The sequence below is a fragment of the Chroicocephalus ridibundus genome, chromosome 12, assembly GCF_963924245.1.
Source record: "Chroicocephalus ridibundus chromosome 12, bChrRid1.1, whole genome shotgun sequence".
NCBI classification, from domain to species: domain Eukaryota; kingdom Metazoa; phylum Chordata; class Aves; order Charadriiformes; family Laridae; genus Chroicocephalus; species Chroicocephalus ridibundus.
Genome location: NC_086295.1, coordinates 5,021,552 through 5,037,874, shown reverse-complemented (window position 1 = coordinate 5,037,874; position 16,323 = coordinate 5,021,552). Strand labels below are relative to the sequence as shown.

The following is a 16,323-nucleotide window of genomic DNA, read 5'->3' as shown; positions in this document are numbered from 1 at the left end:
TCTTTTTCCCATGTAGGAATATTTGATAAAATAAGCAATAAGAAACCTTTGCTGCTGTTCTCCGAGGGGTTCCATTTCTGGGTATAACAGAGGGAAAAGTGATCCTGTTTGGTAAAAGCCTTTTTGTTCTCTGCAAAAGAAACATTATTTTCTTTTTCCGATGCGAACAGGAGCAGCGCTGTCCAGGCATAGCCCAGGCCGAGACTGCAATCGACAGCGGCTCGTTGCTGTTAGAGGCCGAGCAGTTTTGTTCAGGAGTCAAGTGCCGACCCGGGGTGAGGAAAGGGTTTGATTCTCCAAATCTCACGCTCAGTGTCCTGGGAGTGAGCCCATGGCAGGAGGAGTGAGAACCTCTCCCCCATTCCCTGCAGCAGACCCAATCCCCACCAGCACTGTACGTCTCCCGATGAGCCACCTGCTCTGTGGACCAGGGCTTCCAAGGAAACTGAGCAGGCTCAGGAGAGAAGGAGAAACCATTTTTCTCCCCGAAAAGCAATCCGAAATGACTCTGCATCCTGCACCAGAGCTCCTGCCTGCACCACATCTGCCACTGCCACATGGTAGGAGCAGCTCCAGTGGCAGCAGACGCGATAACTCATTAATTTGCCTTTCAAGGAGAGACGCTGTGCATTGGATTCACCAGGAAAGAGGGAAACAAAAGGAAGCTGGAGGCGAGCAGGCGGCAGGCAGGAATAAATGAGAGGCGGGATAGATATACACTGAAAACAGTCTGTGTGTCGGAATAAATGAGGCACAAATCTTGCAGGAAATAGTCCTGGAGGAAAGAGTCGTGCGGATTTACAGAACAGGTTTGTCAGAACTCCGAAATGACGGGGGAGTTGCAAAGGGAGCCAGCGAGGGCCGGGGAAGGGCTCTGCGTTGGTGAGCACCATGTCCCGGTGCGTGGCGTCAGATGGGGTTTTAATCCCAACCAGCTGTTGGACTGGGATCCAGATCCAAACTGGGAGCAGGGTCTGGGCCGATATTGCCGTGGGGTGAAGGGTTTCCCTCCATAACTCCGAATGTGGATGCACACACGTAGGATGTTAGGTGTACGTATGTAATGCAGGTATATCTGTATGTGCATCTCGCCATTCTCCCAGTCTCTGCAGCCGGCCTCGGCCGTGGTTGCCAGAGCAGAGCTGGAGCCGAAGCCCCTCTGCTTGCCACGTGGGCCACAACCAGCCGCTCGGTGGCTCCCAGTAAGGGCCGAGCAGCCTTGCCCTAGACGTTTGTTCATTAAATAACGTGGAAAGATTAAGCTCCATCGCTACAGTAGGAAACGTGTCGGGAGAACCATAACTATCCAGACCACGGTTGAGAGATGAGCCGTGCTGTGCCGGCGATGACTGGCATCCACCAAAATCCATCCATTGCCCACCAAAGGAGCAGGGCAGGTGCTGATGGAAGTGCGTCATTAATTAGGTGTACAGACGTCCTTGGAATTGGACTAGTTAGATGAAAATTACGATGCTGGGGCGGGGGGAGCTCCAAGGGCCGGGCGGCTGCAGCACGGGGGTGCTCCCGCTCCCCCCCTCATCCTCCTCCTCCTCCTCCGCCGGGGTTACCCGGGGAGAGGAGCCGAGCGCGACCCGCCGGCCCCGGGGCGCCGGGAGCACCCTGCCCGCGGGGGCTCCGCCGCCGGGGAAGGACCTCAAAAACCGGCTTTTCATTTTTTTTTTTTTTTTTTTTTTTGTTATTTTGTGAGGCGCTGCGCCCCGGCGGAGAGGAGTTGCCATAGAAACGGGGGAAAACCCGGCGGGGGGTGTGAGGTGGGGGGGGGACCGGCGCCGCCGTCGCTTTAAGAGCGCAGGGGAGGGAGGCAAATTACGCAGCTGCGAAGCTCATCCCTCCCTCCCTCCCTCCCTCCATCCCCGTCCCTGCCTCCATCCCTCCCTCCCTCCATCCCTCCATCCCGCGCTCCCCGGCCGCCCCGCCGCACCCATGGAAGCCGGCGCAGGTGATGGAGGGCGCGGGGGGGGTGGGGGGGGTGTTGCGGGTTGGGGGGGGGCGGGTGGTCCCTCACCGCGCCCCGCGCAGCGGCCGCTCACCGCCCGCTCTCTCCCTTCCCCGCCAGGTCGCTGATTCCGGCCCCCCCTCCCCCGGCCCTCCCCCCGCCCCGGACATCGGCGGGGCCCCGCGCAGGTGAGCGGGGCGCGGTGCGGGGCGGGGGGCGGCGGGGCCCGGCGGCCGCCGTGACTCATCCCTTTCTGGCTGCAGACTCGGGGTGGGGGGGGGCCCGCAACACGGGGCTGGCAGCGCCGCTCCGCACTGGGGGGCGATGGCGGGGGGGGGGGGGGGGGTTGTCCGCCGGCAAGAGGGTGCTTGGGGCAGGTCACGCGTCGGGCCCGCAGCACACCCGCAATGCACGCACCGGACCCGCATCGCACCCGCCGGCCCCGCAGCGCAGGCGCTGGACCTGCATTGCATGCACCAGACCCCCACGGCATGCGCCGGGCCCATGTCACGCTCACCAGACCCACACCTTGTCTGTCAGACCCACATTACACACACCTGGACCCACAGCAGACCTGCTTCACAAGCACCGGACCCATATTGCATGCACTGCACCCACAGGGCATGCATCGGACGTGCATCATGCTCACCAGACCTGCAGTGCACTCGCTGCATGCACCAGACCCTCCCTGCACGCACCAGACCCACATCACATGCACCAGACCCTCCCTGCACGCACCAGTCCCACCTCGCATGCACCAGACCCACATCCTCCCTCCATGCACCAGACCCACGTCTGCTCGTACAGCATCCAAAGGCACCATGGGGGACTGCAGGAGCTGCTGTGCAATTGAGATTTTTATTATTTAATGGCTTAACGCTCCATCTCCGAAGGGATACGGCAAATACATGAGCTGACTGATGAGCCGGGTGCTCCTTTTCTCTCCTCCCCGCAAGGTCAGTGCCGCCTGGTTGTCACACAGGAACCCGCCGCTGCGCGTTTGCGGTGCTTATAAAATTACCGGCGTCCCCACCCTCCCTGGGCGATGGGCGCGTGGTGCCCTGACTTTGTGCAAGAAGGTGCCAATCCTGGTTTCCAGGGCTGCAGAGGTCCCTGGCCAGGGGAGCTGGGGGGGGTCCGGAGGGGGGTAATGTCTGTGCTAGTGCCTCGGCAGCGTTGCAGCAGGCTGAGACGGGAGACGGGGCGTGTTGTTAAAGTAGGCCATTCCAGAGGTGCGGGGACCCGGGGCTAATCCTCCGTGACCCCCGTCTTTCCTGGCCCCGGTTCAAGGCGGATGGTGGTTCAGGGGAGACCTGCTTCCACCGCACTGACGCTGCGCGGGGGTGCGGAGGGGAGGAGTAGCTGTTCGTACTGGAAGCTGGATTTCTCTCCCATCTTTTTGCCTGCATATTCCGCAGGAGTGGGCTCTCCCTTCTGCTTAGCCGTCCTCAGCTGGGCTCCCCAGCAGAACCCTGGCGCAGGATGGGCTGTGGGGTGTAACCTCATGTGGATTCCCAACCTGCCAACCTTCCCAGCCCTGGGCAAGACCGTAGGCCCTGCATCCATCCTGGGTATCCTACATCCATCCCGGGTATCCTGCATCTCTTCCAGATACCCTGCATTCATCCCAGGTAACCTACTCCTATTCTCATGGCAATGGCTGCTACTACAGCATTTGGCACAGAGCTCTCTACCTCCAGAGGCCCCAGTAAGAGACCAGCCTGGTCCCTCTGGTCAGGCACCTGATTTTTAGCTAACGAGGGCCAGGAATTGCCACCTCCCCGTTGGGCGCTGCGGCCAGGTCAGCTGGAAAAGTGATGAGCCGCATAACCCCATCTTTTCAAAAGCTCTCTGTTTTCCTGTAATCTCTGGGTGTCGACTCAGCGTTTTATAACAAATAAGAGAATAAAAGGAGATGCTCCTGTGCTTCGTTACGCCATACGACAACTCTTAGCAAAATTGATTTTTTTTTTCTGGTGGTTTTGCATAAACATCCTGTGCCTTTTGTCGCTGCTTTTGCCCCGAGCCCTCTGCTCTGGCCTGACCTGGAGCATCTCCTTCTGTGTGGGACCCAGGTGAAGCTCTGCCTGCTTTGGGATGAGCCCGTTTCTGCTGGAGAAGAGTCTCCCAGCCCCTGGAGATATCGCGGCTCCCTTGGAAACTCCCAAACAGGAGCAAAGTAGCCCCTCTCTCCCAAAAAATCCCCCGTGGCAGAAGGAGGAGCACAGACATGATCACCGCTGTGCACCAGGCAGCCCGTGTTTGCCTCCGGCAGCTGGGATGGTGCCCGCAATGCTGATCCTCTCCTTGGCCGGACTTTGCCAGCCTTGGCCCCGGCTGCCAGATCCTGCTCCTTCCCACCACCCCTCAATGCATCCCAGTCCCTCTTCAAGCACCAAACCGATCCTGGCGCCGCCGCTGTTGTGGGGACGCAGCGCTCTGTCCCAAACCAGGTTGCTGGTTGTTTGCCACCTTCGGCGCTTTGCTTATTTTTGAGTGCAAAGGAAAAGCAGAGCCCGTGTCGGAAAGGCAGGGAGGTCTCCTCCTCGTGAGCCCTTTTTCTTCCCCGAAAAAAACAAAGCTGTGATTTCCCTCCCCCTGTTGCTCTCTGCTTTTAATCTTCGTTAGTACTGGAAGGCTGAAGATACAGGGAGGGACCCGCAGGGAAGGCGCCCGCCGGCGTGTGCCGGGCATGGCTTTTTCTCCCAAGGTTTCTGCAGAATCGCTAAAGCTGCTCTGAGACGCTTGGGCTTGGTGCCACCGTCGCAAAACGCTCTTAAGGCAGGATGGCGTCAAGGGAAACGAGGGAATCCGGCAAGCGGGCAGGGCGACAGGAGCCCTGACAAAAGGAGCGGTGAGGGAGAAATCCGTGGAAACGCAGCGGCGGCTGGGCCCCGGGCGGCTGCGTGCCGAGGGCTGGGGCTGCCAGACGGGCCCGCCTGCTCTTGCACCTCCTCGGAGCGTTCCCCGCGGGGACGGGAGGAGCTGGTGGGGCAGCTCGGGCCAGCGCAGCAGCTGGTTGCTACCGAACCCTGCAGAAGTCGGGCGAAGTGAGACGCCTCAGCAGCAAAGAGCACACGGTGGCAAAACCTCCGGAGGAACAGGCTGAGGCTTCACCGAGCTGATGGCGAGGGTCTTTCCGGGTGTCCCGTGGCCCCGTTTCCCATGTAGGAAGCTCCTAGGAGGAGCGATGGTTGCCCAGCCCTGTCTGTCTGTCGCTGGCACGGCCGGGGGATCCAGCGTGGGGTGGGGAAGCAGCTGCATTCAAGCCACAGAGGCATCTCCGCGGGGCAGCAATCCCAAAGTGATGGCTGAGCCACAATTCTTGGGAATGTCCTTCTCTAGGGCGCCAGGTTGAGTTTCCAGGTGCTCTGCTGGCTCTCTGTCACTGCTCTGCCACCCATCTGGCTTTGCGTTGCCATCGTGGGGTGATCTGGGGGGCAGCGGTGCTCCGGATCCCCTCTGCGGCTGGCGGGCGCTTGGGGACCCACCAGGGGATGCAGCTCGGGAGCATCGTGGGGTGTCAGCCACCCCAGGATGGTGGTGGCATGTGGGACTCTCAGCTGCAGGGGACGTGCCAAGGTGCTTGCAGGGACCTGGCTGAGCGACCTGTCGTGGTGGGGATGGGGCACGTGCCGTGCCTGGGGGTGCCGGTGCTGGACACCGGTGCCAGCGTGGGGGGCAGCCTGAGTCCTGCCCGGGGCTGGGTGCTGCCGAGTGCAGCACCCACAGAAAGCGCTCAGCGGTTACGGCAAAACCTGCCGGCGAGGGGGTTCTCCCATTCCCGGCAGCGAGAGGCTCCTGTGCCCAGCCGTGCTCCATCCCACCCTGCGTGGGGTGTCAGCTTTTCGTGCTGGAACTCCGGCTGTTTCCTTATCAAGGATCACTGCCGTTATTTCGCATGAATTCCCCAGGCTAATTCTGTTGCAGAGGGTAAGCACTATTGCGTGCTGTTGCTTTTGAAAGAGCGCCTTTCTGTTCCGCTATGGGCCGGCAGATTCCTGGGAAGTTTTGCTGTCAGTGGCTCCAGGAGAGAGCGTTAGACCTTGCAATGGGCAGCGTTCGTCCTGCCCTTCCCCCGAACCGCATTTTGGGGGTGATTCGCAAGATGCTGGAACAAATATGGGTGGTTTGCAGCATGACGCGACGTAAGTTGGACCACCAGACCCTGGACCCCGCCATCTCCGGGGAGCAGGAGCATCTGCAGAGGTGCTGCACTGAGCAGGGTCCTGCTGGTCCCCCAACCTCAGCACGGGGACAAGCTGGCACTCCCCGAATCGCCCTAACCTTGCCCCGGTGTATGATTACAAGCCTGGCCTGCGCTGTGGAGCCGGGGCTGTGTGCGCGGAGACGCACTCTTTGGCTGCGGGGATCAGCATTTGCGGTTGGTGTCACTGGGCTCAGCGCCGGTGTCCGATGCCGGGTCAGAGCTGCTCGGGGTCTCTCCGGAGCCTGTGCCGCAGACACGTCCCCACTCCTGGGGCACGAGCTGTTTTCCTCAGCTCTGTAAGGATCAACCCACAAACTAAGGGGTGCCGCCGCATTCATTCTGTGTCCTGCAAGCCGTTCCCCATGTTCCTCATTCTGCGAAGATGAAAATAAGGTGGAATAAATCCATTCCCCATACTGGCTTTCAGTTGGGTGTCTCAGACCTGGCTTTCTCTCATCCAGCTGACGTGGGGTTTGCAGACCCGGCGTGGCTGGCACTGGCACGCTGCCCTCCAGGCTCCCGGGGTTCCTCTCCCGCTGCCGAGGCTCCCGATGTTCATTTTTGGGGGTTTTGCCCCCGTGCTGAGCGGGAGCTGCCTTCCGATGCTTCTGACATGGAGCAACGAACCTGCCTGTCCTCCACCCCGGCCTTGGGCTGCTTTCCACCCCCATGTTTTTATGGGATTTCTTCTTTTCCGCTTGCCCTGGCAGCTTTGCTCTGAGTCCTGCCCCGAGCCCCATCTTTTAGATGGTTTTTAGATTTTAGTGACCTGCTCTTGGTTACTTCCTTGTGTTTCCCGGCCCTTGCGGCTGCCGTCGTCTTCCTCGCTGGGGAGCGTGCGGTGTGCTCGGGGACGTGGTTATTCATCTTGGAACGCTTGCCATTTCCTCTCCCGTGTGTTTTTCCTAATGCCTAATCGATGAGGGGCCACGGCAGCGAGCCGGAGCTGGCAGAAGTGCCAGGCATTGCAGGGAGGGGGGGGCCGGGCTGGCGCGGCTCCCTCGGGCGGGCAGGGGCATCCCCTCGGGGGGAGCAGACCCCTCTGCGCATCACTGCTAAAGCAGGGGGCTTCACTGCCTCCCCCTGCCTTGCATTTCGAATGTGATAAGATAATCTTGGATTTCCTCTCGCTTTCCTGGCGAGGCTCCCTTGGCGCTAGAGCTGCTCGTCCTGCTCCCTGCCGTGGTGGTAACTCTCAGTGCAATTAAGTCTTTCCCTCCGCCTTTAGAGGCGAAGTAGCCATGGACCATGTGCAAAGGTGTGTTTTCAGCTCTGGTGCTAACTCTGCCCAGCCCGTGGGCACGGTGAGGCTCTTGGGGAGCCTGAAACGTCCCATTGATTCCGTGGGAATAAAGACGGTGCCAATTTATTACCAGCGATTAAATTCAAGCTGGCTTGTCCAAGCCGCCCTGGGGCAGGCTGGCGAGGCAGAGCTGGTACCCAGCCGGGAGGGGATGCGCAGCCCCTCGTGTTCATGAGACGGGGACCCGGGCAGGGAGCAGGATGGTGCTTCCCCCCGCTCCGCGGGGTTTCGGTGCCTGCTGGCAGACCTTGGCCGGGCTCCCTGCGGCAGCACCACGGGGCTGCTCTTGAGTTTCTCACCCCCCTAAAGCTGCCGGCGCCGCGAGAGGCGTCGAGCCTTGGCGTGGGCGCCAGGCGAGTCTGCAGCAGTGGAAGGAGGAGGAGGAGGAGGAGGAACTGAGCTCGCCAGGCATGAGGGCCGAATCCCAGCTTCCCCACAGAGCCCTTCCTGACTGCGGATGCTGGGGCAGGCACCCAGGGTGCAGCATGGGGTGCTCAGAGGAGCGCCCGACGCAGTACCAGCCTGTGTGCAGGGCGCAGGCATGCCATCTGCGGTGCTGGCACTCGCCTGGTGGCTTCATTAAACCCCCAGCGCTGGCGGGGAGAGCAGAGGGACCCCCCCAGCAGAGCAGCTTTGCGTGCGGGTAAATCGGCTGTGAATGGGGAAGAGCGGGGATGCTGGGCTGCGTTGGGCCAGGGCACGGGGCTTGGGGCTGCGAGAGGGCGAGGAGTTAATCCCTGTGGCCGCAAATCTCCCTGAAGCCCTGCCGGAGGGCTGCTCGGGGAGGTGAAAAGCAAGGGATGGGCTGTCCTCGCTGCCCACCCCTGGGGGGTCTCATGGCTGGAGCCTGGGCTGTGCCGCAGCCCCGCATGGCGCTGCCGGAGGATGCTCCCACTGGTGCTGGGGCCGCGCTCGGCTCTGGCGCTGGATGCTGATTCACGCTGCTGCTGCATTAGCAAAGCCCGCAGCCGCCCGGCCACGCACGCTGTCAAGCCAGGAGCAGTTATCCGCCAGTTATCCAGCGCTGCCTCCCCCTGCCCAGGTCCTCCCCAGTGTGTCCATCCCCAGCAGGACCCCTGAATCCTGGTCACCATGTCCCAGGGGTGCTGGCACCCTCCTGGCATGGGTCACCGTGCCTGCTGGGGCTTGGGGGCTCACCGCAGCTGCATGTCGCCGGCTTCTCCGCTCTGCGGTGCCCTGGGTTGGGGATCAGGGAGCGGCACATCCTGGGCGGAGGACAGACTTGGGCTGGCCATTGTGGGCTTTCAGCATTAGGCAGGAGGTAGCCTGGAAAAAACAGCCATAGGGTGGCAAATGGAAAAGGCTGCATTGGGATGGGCTGGTCACGCTCTCTCCTCCTCTCCTGCCTCCCCCTCTGTTCTCGCTCCTCGCTCCCCTGGATTGGGGCCGAGCAGCACTTAGCGTTTCCAATCGCCCATCGATTATCAGCTGGCCAGACCCATCACTCGCGTTGCTCTGGGCTGGAGCTGCCAAAATCTGGGACAAATACAAGCATTGTGAATGGGATTGGGGATGGGGGGAGCGGGGCGGAGCCCACACGGTGTCCCCGGCCCAGCTGTCCTTGGCCCCGGGAGCGCAGTGGGGCATCACAGCGGGGCCATGGGATGCTCGCCGGGATGGATGTGCTGAGTGGATGCTTTCCATAGCAGTTCACATCCCTGCGCCTGCCCGAGCTGCTGCCTCCTCGAGCAGCTCCTGTTGGTTGCTACAAGCCTCTGGATCTGGCCTATTTATTTACAGGAAAACAGGCACTGCGTTTCCCAAGGGATTAGCTGCTGCTGCTTCTGCATCATGCAGGGATCTGTGCTTCCTTACCCGATTTCACTGGTGAACGGGTGATTCTGACTTAATTAAGGACAAGCAGGCGCCCAGCCTGCTGTGGGGACAGCCGCCTGCCCGGGTGGAAATGCAGGAGGTCCAGGGCTGGGTGTCAGAGCCCTCGTCCCATCTCTGCCCCGAGTAATGCCACCACTGCAGGCACCCTGTGTCCCTGTGGCAGACATCCCTTCCCCAGCAGGGATGGGGACCTGGGGTAACGCAGGGGAAACCTTGTCCCATGCCCGGAGACTGGTGGGAAAGGGGCTTTAGACCATGGGCAGGTACCTGCTGTGCTTCTGGTTTGCCTTATAAATGAAGAAAGCCCTTGCCCTGTGCCTGCAGCATGCCCTGCCGGGGCAAGACCCCGGGCGTTCATCCGCAACATCCCGGCATTCCTGGGCCATGGGGTCAGGCAGGGAGCACAGCCCACATCTGTCCCTGTACAGGTGGCCCTGGGGGTTAAACTGCTGCCCTGCTGCAGGGGCTCATCCCTGTGCCGGCGCTTTGCGTGGGTCCCATCTCACCGGGGCCGTTTCCTTGCCTTCACCTCCTCTCTCTGTTGCGTTTAACCCGCAGTTCCCGCGCGCCCAGGACCCGTGGCACCGCGGCAATGTCTCTGCCGGGGAGCAGACGCTCGTCCACCGGATCGCGAAGGTGAATATGCTTTGGCCTCTGGCCCCTGACACCGGGCACCGGCGCCTGCCCAGCACTTCTCCCGGCTGGCAGCAGGCAGGGAACGCTCCCCACCTACACCACGAGCTGCCACTTTGCAGCACCAACCCCCCAGCCCGGCTTTGGGGGGGGTTGCATGTCGCTGCCCACCGCACAGCACTTCCCCGTCCGTGCATGCAGCCCCCTGAGCGCTGCACAACCCTCCGTCCCTCTCTGTCCGTCTCTGCCACAGCCGGCACCAACCCCTCTGTCCGTCCGGGCAAAGGCAGGCGGTGGTGGAGGGCCCCGGCAGCGGTGCAAGGGCCCCTGGGTTGGGGCGGTGAAGCTGGGAGGTGCGTTAGCCCTTGAAAAACCTCTCCCTGAGCTGCTCTGGTAAAGATCAAGAGGGGAAAAAAAGCATTTATTCCCCTCCACATGTCTCCATGACCTGGGCTGCTGTTATTTAGGGACTGGCTGCCACCAGCAGCACGGGCAGAGAGAAAAGGCAGATCTGCCCACGTGTAGGTGCCAACCCGGCGGCAGCAGCGGGGTGACTCGAGCTCTGCTGGGGCCATGCTCCCCGGGGGCTCCCAAGGGGCTCCTGGTCCTCGGGGTGCAGGGATGCCGTGCCGGCGTCCGGGGGATGCCACGCTGGGGAAGGGGAGCGGGTGGGCAGCCCCCCCCTGCCCCAGCCCTGCCTTTGCGCCTGTCGCCGTGTCCGTGCCATTTTGATCCCTGCTGTTTGTTTTGTCCTTTTGTCTTGTGTGTTCTTCGGTGTGGTGGTTGGCAGTCGCGGGGTTTATGGACGGAGTGGCTTTGCCTCCTTCTTTAAGTCTTCAGCGCCCTCAGCCACTCGGCCTGAGACACAGCCTCTTCTCCCTGCCTCCAGGCGCCCCTCGCCCCCCGGGAGGGACACCTACGGCACCTCCTCGCTGAGCAGCAGCAGCAATTCTGGCTCCTGCAAGGGCAGCGACAGCAGCCCCACCCCAAGGTAACCCATCACCCGTGGCCCCAGGGCGGCTGCTGGGTGCCCCCGGGCAGGGGGGAGCAGCACCCGTGCTGCCGGTGCCGGTGCCCGGCAGGGACAGGAGCAGAGGGGCCGGTGGAGCGAGGCTGTGCGCTTGGCGGCTGGGGAAGCCGGAGCCGGCGGAGACGCTGCTGTGTCTCCCAAAGACCCCCCCACCATCCGCCGCCAAACCTCTCCGCCGCTGTTGTCGTGTCTTCTCCCTCCCCGTCCCCCCGCCTGCCAGCCTGGCACCCTGTCCCCTTCCCTCCCTCCTGCCGTGGCTGTGGCTTGCGCGCTGCACGTCTCCCTCCCTCCGCTCCTGCACCCCAAAGGGCACCCCGCGTCCTGCGGGACCAAGGGCACAGTGGACGAGAGCTTCATTTCCATCCCCTCGTTGCTGCCCAGCGGAGGTCCGGTGGCAGCGGGTGGCAGCCTGGCTTCTCAGCGGGGAGCTCCCGGGCATTGAGCTGTGGGTCAGGCATCGGCCCCAGCCCTGCGCCGGCGTTTTGGGCCGTCCCTGGGCTGAGCTCATCCCGCCTGTCCCCAACCGCCTTCCAGCTCCCAGAGGTGGCATCAAATCTGGAAGGATATGACGGCCCGAGGGTGACGTGGGACCAGAGCCCGTGCAGGGAGCCCACCACAGCAGGGAGCGGGTGGCCATCCCGCTGCCGCGGGGTGTTGCAAGGCCACGGTCCCACCTGGCTGCTCCTAACGTGATGCTTAATGTCTCTGGCCGAAGGCTGCTGGGCTGCCTGCCACCACGCAGAGGGGTTTGGGGCTGCCCTGCCATGCACAGAGGGTTACCCACTACCCTGCTGCGATGCGCAGGGGGTTTGGGACACCCTGCTGCAATGCAGGAGCGTCTCGTGCTGCGCGCAGCTCTCCGGGTGCTTCCCAGCCCTGACATGCAGCCCCGTCCCTGGCCAGCCCCTGCTCTCCCTGCTGCCCTGGGCTTTGAGCCGGAGACATCCCCTCATCTGCCACGGTGGTGCCACGCCACTGTCCCATCCCGGAGCAGATGCCGGACGTCCCAGCTTGGTCTCCATGGGCAAGATAGCCGCCAGCTCCAGACATTCTCCATCCTGAACCTTCCCATTACCCATCTTCCAGCTCCATCTCTGACGGGGCTGATCCCACCCCGGGTTCTCCATCTGCATCTCTCATTCCCCGTAAAGCTCTCTCTAGGCATGCAGAGACCTCGGTGCCTGCCTGCTCCCACCTCCGCTCCTGCACCCGCTGCTCCAGCGAAGCCTGCAGCTCTGCGGAGGGCTCAGCGGCCACAGGCAGCACCAGTGGGTCTGGGAGCTGCACCCACCCTCCTGCCAGCAGCACAGCACCCTGAGACACCCACCCTGCCCCTCCTGCCCACGGGGCTCCTTTGGGGTGCACTATGAGGCTGCGCCCCAAGAGGAGGCATCTCCCCTGGGGCCCCTCTGCTGAGCCCGTGCCGGCACCAGCACTGGCAGGTGGGTGACGTCTGTGTCCCCGCAGGCGCTCGGCCAAGTACAACCTCTGCAGCGACAACCATGGGATAAAGCCGCCGACGCCGGAGCAATACCTGACCCCCCTGCAGCAGAAGGAGGTCTGCATCAGGCACCTGAAAGCTCGCCTGAAGGACACGCAGGAGCGGCTGCAGGATAGGTGAGCACGGGGGCCGCGGGCACAGACCCCCCCCTGGCATGGGAGCCACCGGGAAGGGTCCCGGCACCAGGAACTGCCACCCGCAGCAGCAACTCCCGTATGGGACTTCTGGGGGCTCTCGGTTCCCGGCACTGCATCTTGTCCTCGGGCTCGTGCCCAGACACCCGGTTCCCAGCTTTGCAGCGGCGTTGCAGGCACGTGGGCATCTAGCATTGCTGCCCATCCAGCCGCGGATTTGGGGGCTGCGGAGCCCGTGCGTCCCACCTGCGGTGGCTGTGCTCTTCCCTGTGCCCTCGGTTAAGTCCCTGCCACGCTTTTTCTGAATTTCAGCGTCAGAGAGTGGCTAATCCCCATCTGCTCCTCTCGGGCTTAGGCACATCCTCGCCGGCGTGCCAGCTGCCACGCACCCGCCCGGGGCACCTGCCCGTCCCCACGCAGCCCTGGGGAGCCCTGGGCTCTGTGTCCCCTCCGGGAGAGGGCTGAGCATCCCTCCAGAGGGTCCCTGAGCATCACTCCCGAGGGTCCCCGAACCCCTGGATCCATCCCTGAGTCCCAGCCATGAATGGTACTGGGTGATCTGGCTCCAACTCAGTGCCGGGCACGTGAGGACAGGGCTGTCCCCGCAGCCCCCTCAGCGCCATGGCAGTGCCCTCCCCGTCTCTCACAGGGATGCTGAGATCGAGGACCTGAAGACGCAGCTGTCGCGGATGCAGGAGGACTGGATCGAGGAGGAGTGCCACCGCGTGGAAGCCCAGCTGGCACTGAAGGAGGCCCGCAAGGAGATCAAGCAGCTGAAGCAGGTCATCGACACGGTGAAGAACAACCTGCTGGAGAAGGACAAGGGGCTCCAGAAGTATTTCGTGGACATCAACATCCAGAACAAGAAGCTGGAGACGCTGCTGCACAGCATGGAGGTGGCACAGAACGGGGCGCTGAAGGAGGAGGGGGCCGGCGAGTCGGCGGGGGGGTCCCCAGCCCGATCCCTCACCCGCAGCTCCACTTACACCAAGCTGAGCGACCAGGGGGCCGGGGACCGCAACGTGGGGGGCTCGCAGACCATCTCGCTGGACGAGGGGGCTGACAGCGGCTTCGCGGGGGCGGAGGAGGCTCCCGGCCACACGGACCCGCTGGAGGTGGGGGGCGAACCTGTCACCCGCCTGCCCCCCAGCTCCACCTACGAGAAGCTGCTGGGGCTGCGGGGCAGCGTGGAGGCCGGGGTGCAGGCCAGCTGCATGCAGGAGCGGGCCATCCAGACGGACTTCATGCCCTGCCAGCCCGACCTGGACACCATCCTGGAGAAGGTGATGAAGTCCCAGGCTTGCAGCTTAGGCAGCCCCACCTCCGCCTGGGTCTCCGAAATGGAAGACGTGATGCCCGGCCCCGAGCCCTCTAACCCCACCGGGGCCACGGACCTGCTGGCGGCCGAGCCCGACGCCGCAACGGCCGGTGCCGGTGCTGAGGGGGGTGCCCCCTGCAACCCGGCGGTGCGACAGCCCCCCAGTGCCAGCCCCTCGGTGACCATCGCCTGCGTGGCGGAGGAGGAGACGACGGAGGCGACCGGCTGCGAGGCTGCCACCTCCAAGAGCTACTGGAGCCGCCACTTCATCGTGGATCTGCTGGCGGTGGTGGTGCCGGCGGTGCCCACGGTGGCCTGGCTGTGCCGCTCGCAGCGCCGGCAGGGCCAGCCCATCTACAACATCAGCTCGCTGCTGCGGGGCTGCTGCACCGTGGCCCTCCACTCCATCCGCAGGATGGGCTGTCGCCCCGTCGCCAGCCCCGGGGGCAGCACCCAGCCCTGAAACCACCCCCCCACCCCCCCACCCCCCCCCAACACCCGACACCCCCCCTCCTCGCCCCCACGGACCCGACCGCTGATTGTAAAGCCCCGGCGTGTCCCCACTCTCCTGGGGTCCTTCGTCAGCTCCGGCTCGTTATGCAGCCCCAGGGGGTGGGAAGGAGCCAGGGGGGTCTGTGGGTGTGTGGGGACATGCTGCCTCCCCTCCCAGCCCCAGCTCCTTTGTCCTGGAGGAGGGACAGGATCGTTGCTGGAAGAGAAGGTGCGGGACGTGGCACCGGGCATCACACTGCGACCCCCCCGCCCGATGGACTCCACCTGCCCGTGGTGCCTGTGGTTGCGGGGGGCGGTGGGGGGGCTGCTGCACCCCACCGTGTGGGCTCTCCCTTCATTGCACTTGCTTTTTGGTTGTCCATGCCCTGCTCCAGGGCCAGCCCTCCCACGGGTGGGCGATGGCGGGGAGAGTCAAGGGGCCACAGCGGGGACCCCCCCCGGGTGCGTGTCTTGGTCCAGGTGCAGGTTGCACCACGACAGCAACGTCTGGCTGCGGGTGGGAGGACCGGGGGGAACCTGCCTGGACACAGGGACCAGCTCTGGACCAGTTCGGGAGGCGGTGGGAGCCCACAGGGCACCTTCATCCCGGCCTCCTGAGCCGCTTTGGTGTCTGTCCTCCTCCCGCCGGTGGGACGATGCCCTGGCCAGGTCCCGCTCACCCCCTCTTCGAGCCGCCCATCGCTTGGGAGATGCCCCCCCCACAACTGGGACAGAACCGAGCGGTGGCTCCTGCACAGCCAAGCGGCCCCGGGGGAAGCCTCGGTCCCTCCCTCCCTTTGCTTTGCACTATATTCACTTTTTTTTTCGGTACAGACTGAAGCCCTGTTGTTGGGGGGGGGGGCCAAGGCAGCGGCGAGCCCAGGGGAGAAGCCCCCAACCCTGGTTCTGCCTACGACGGAGTGGGATCGGGGGGGGCGTTTGTGGTTTTTGGCAGCGGCAATGCTGGTGATGCCGGTGATCCCATCCTGTACTGGAGCTTGAGGATGCCTTTGCTGGGAGGCAGCGCGGGGGGGCGGGCAGGGCTGTGCAGGCGGAGCTGAGCGCCATCGCCTGCCCCGGCCCAGCCAAATCCCCATTTTGCTGGTGGCCTCCGGAAAAAAAAAATTTAAAAAAAAAAAAAAAATGCCTTTTTTAAATGAAAAGCAAAGACAGCAACGATTGCTCGGCGGGGGCTGGCGAGGCGCGAGACTTGGGGCTCCCCGGGCGCGCAGTGCTCCCGCCCCCCCATGAATGTCTGTGGCTTCTTCGTGACTTGAACTAACGGTGTTTCCCCCCTCCACCACCCCACTCCACCACCCATGGGTGCTGCCGCCGGTGGGGCGCCCCTGGGAGCTGGTGATGCTCCACGCGCCGGCATCCACCAGTCCCCATGTGGGTGCATCCCACATCCTCCGTGCTTCCCCGCAGCCCCCCTCCGGCGGCTGTGCCCGCGCTGGGGGGGGTGGCAGAGGCAGCGGCAGCCGCTGGCGCAGCACTGGGTGCCGGGTGAAGGATTTGGGGAGAAACGGTGGCAAGGCAGCCGGGGCGGTGGATGTAAGCGGAGCTAGGATATACGCCTCTTGTGCAATGTATTTGTGGATCTGTGTACACGTCTGTTAGACTATCCAAAGCTTTGCCAAGAAATAAATGTAACGATTATATTTGAAAGACAAATCTATATAATATATTTTTTAAATACAGAACTGAAAAAGCTGTAACCCCCCTTTTCTTGTTTCCCCTGTCCTGTACTCGCTGTCTGTGGTGGATGTAATAAACGTCGCTGGGTCTGTCTCTGCTTTGGCTGGAGCCAGCCTTTGGCGTCTGCCCCGAGGGGGGGCTGGCCTGAGCCAGGGGGGACACAGGGGGACACGGGGACCCCGGGATGGGC

At 63.3% G+C, this 16,323-nt stretch overlaps 1 protein-coding gene across 3 annotated transcripts; it reads left to right on the top strand.

The window, feature by feature from the left end:
- Positions 1-2,098: 2,098 nt before the first annotated feature.
- On the top strand, positions 2,099-14,406 carry SNPH (syntaphilin). 3 transcript variants are annotated; one of them, XM_063349837.1, is made up of 5 exons: positions 2,108-2,145; positions 9,886-9,963; positions 10,850-10,951; positions 12,458-12,607; positions 13,275-14,406. In XM_063349837.1, exons 2-5 carry the CDS (start codon positions 9,920-9,922, stop codon positions 14,404-14,406), a joined length of 1,428 nt encoding a protein of 475 aa, XP_063205907.1. In that variant the 5' UTR covers positions 2,108-2,145; positions 9,886-9,919. The 3 variants fall into 3 exon arrangements, with proteins under 3 accessions (XP_063205908.1, XP_063205907.1, XP_063205906.1); XM_063349838.1 differs by lacking the exon at positions 10,850-10,951 and having other exon boundaries at positions 2,099-2,145; XM_063349836.1 differs by lacking the exon at positions 2,108-2,145 and having other exon boundaries at positions 9,900-9,963; positions 10,751-10,951.
- The last annotated feature ends 1,917 nt before the right edge of the window (positions 14,407-16,323 follow it).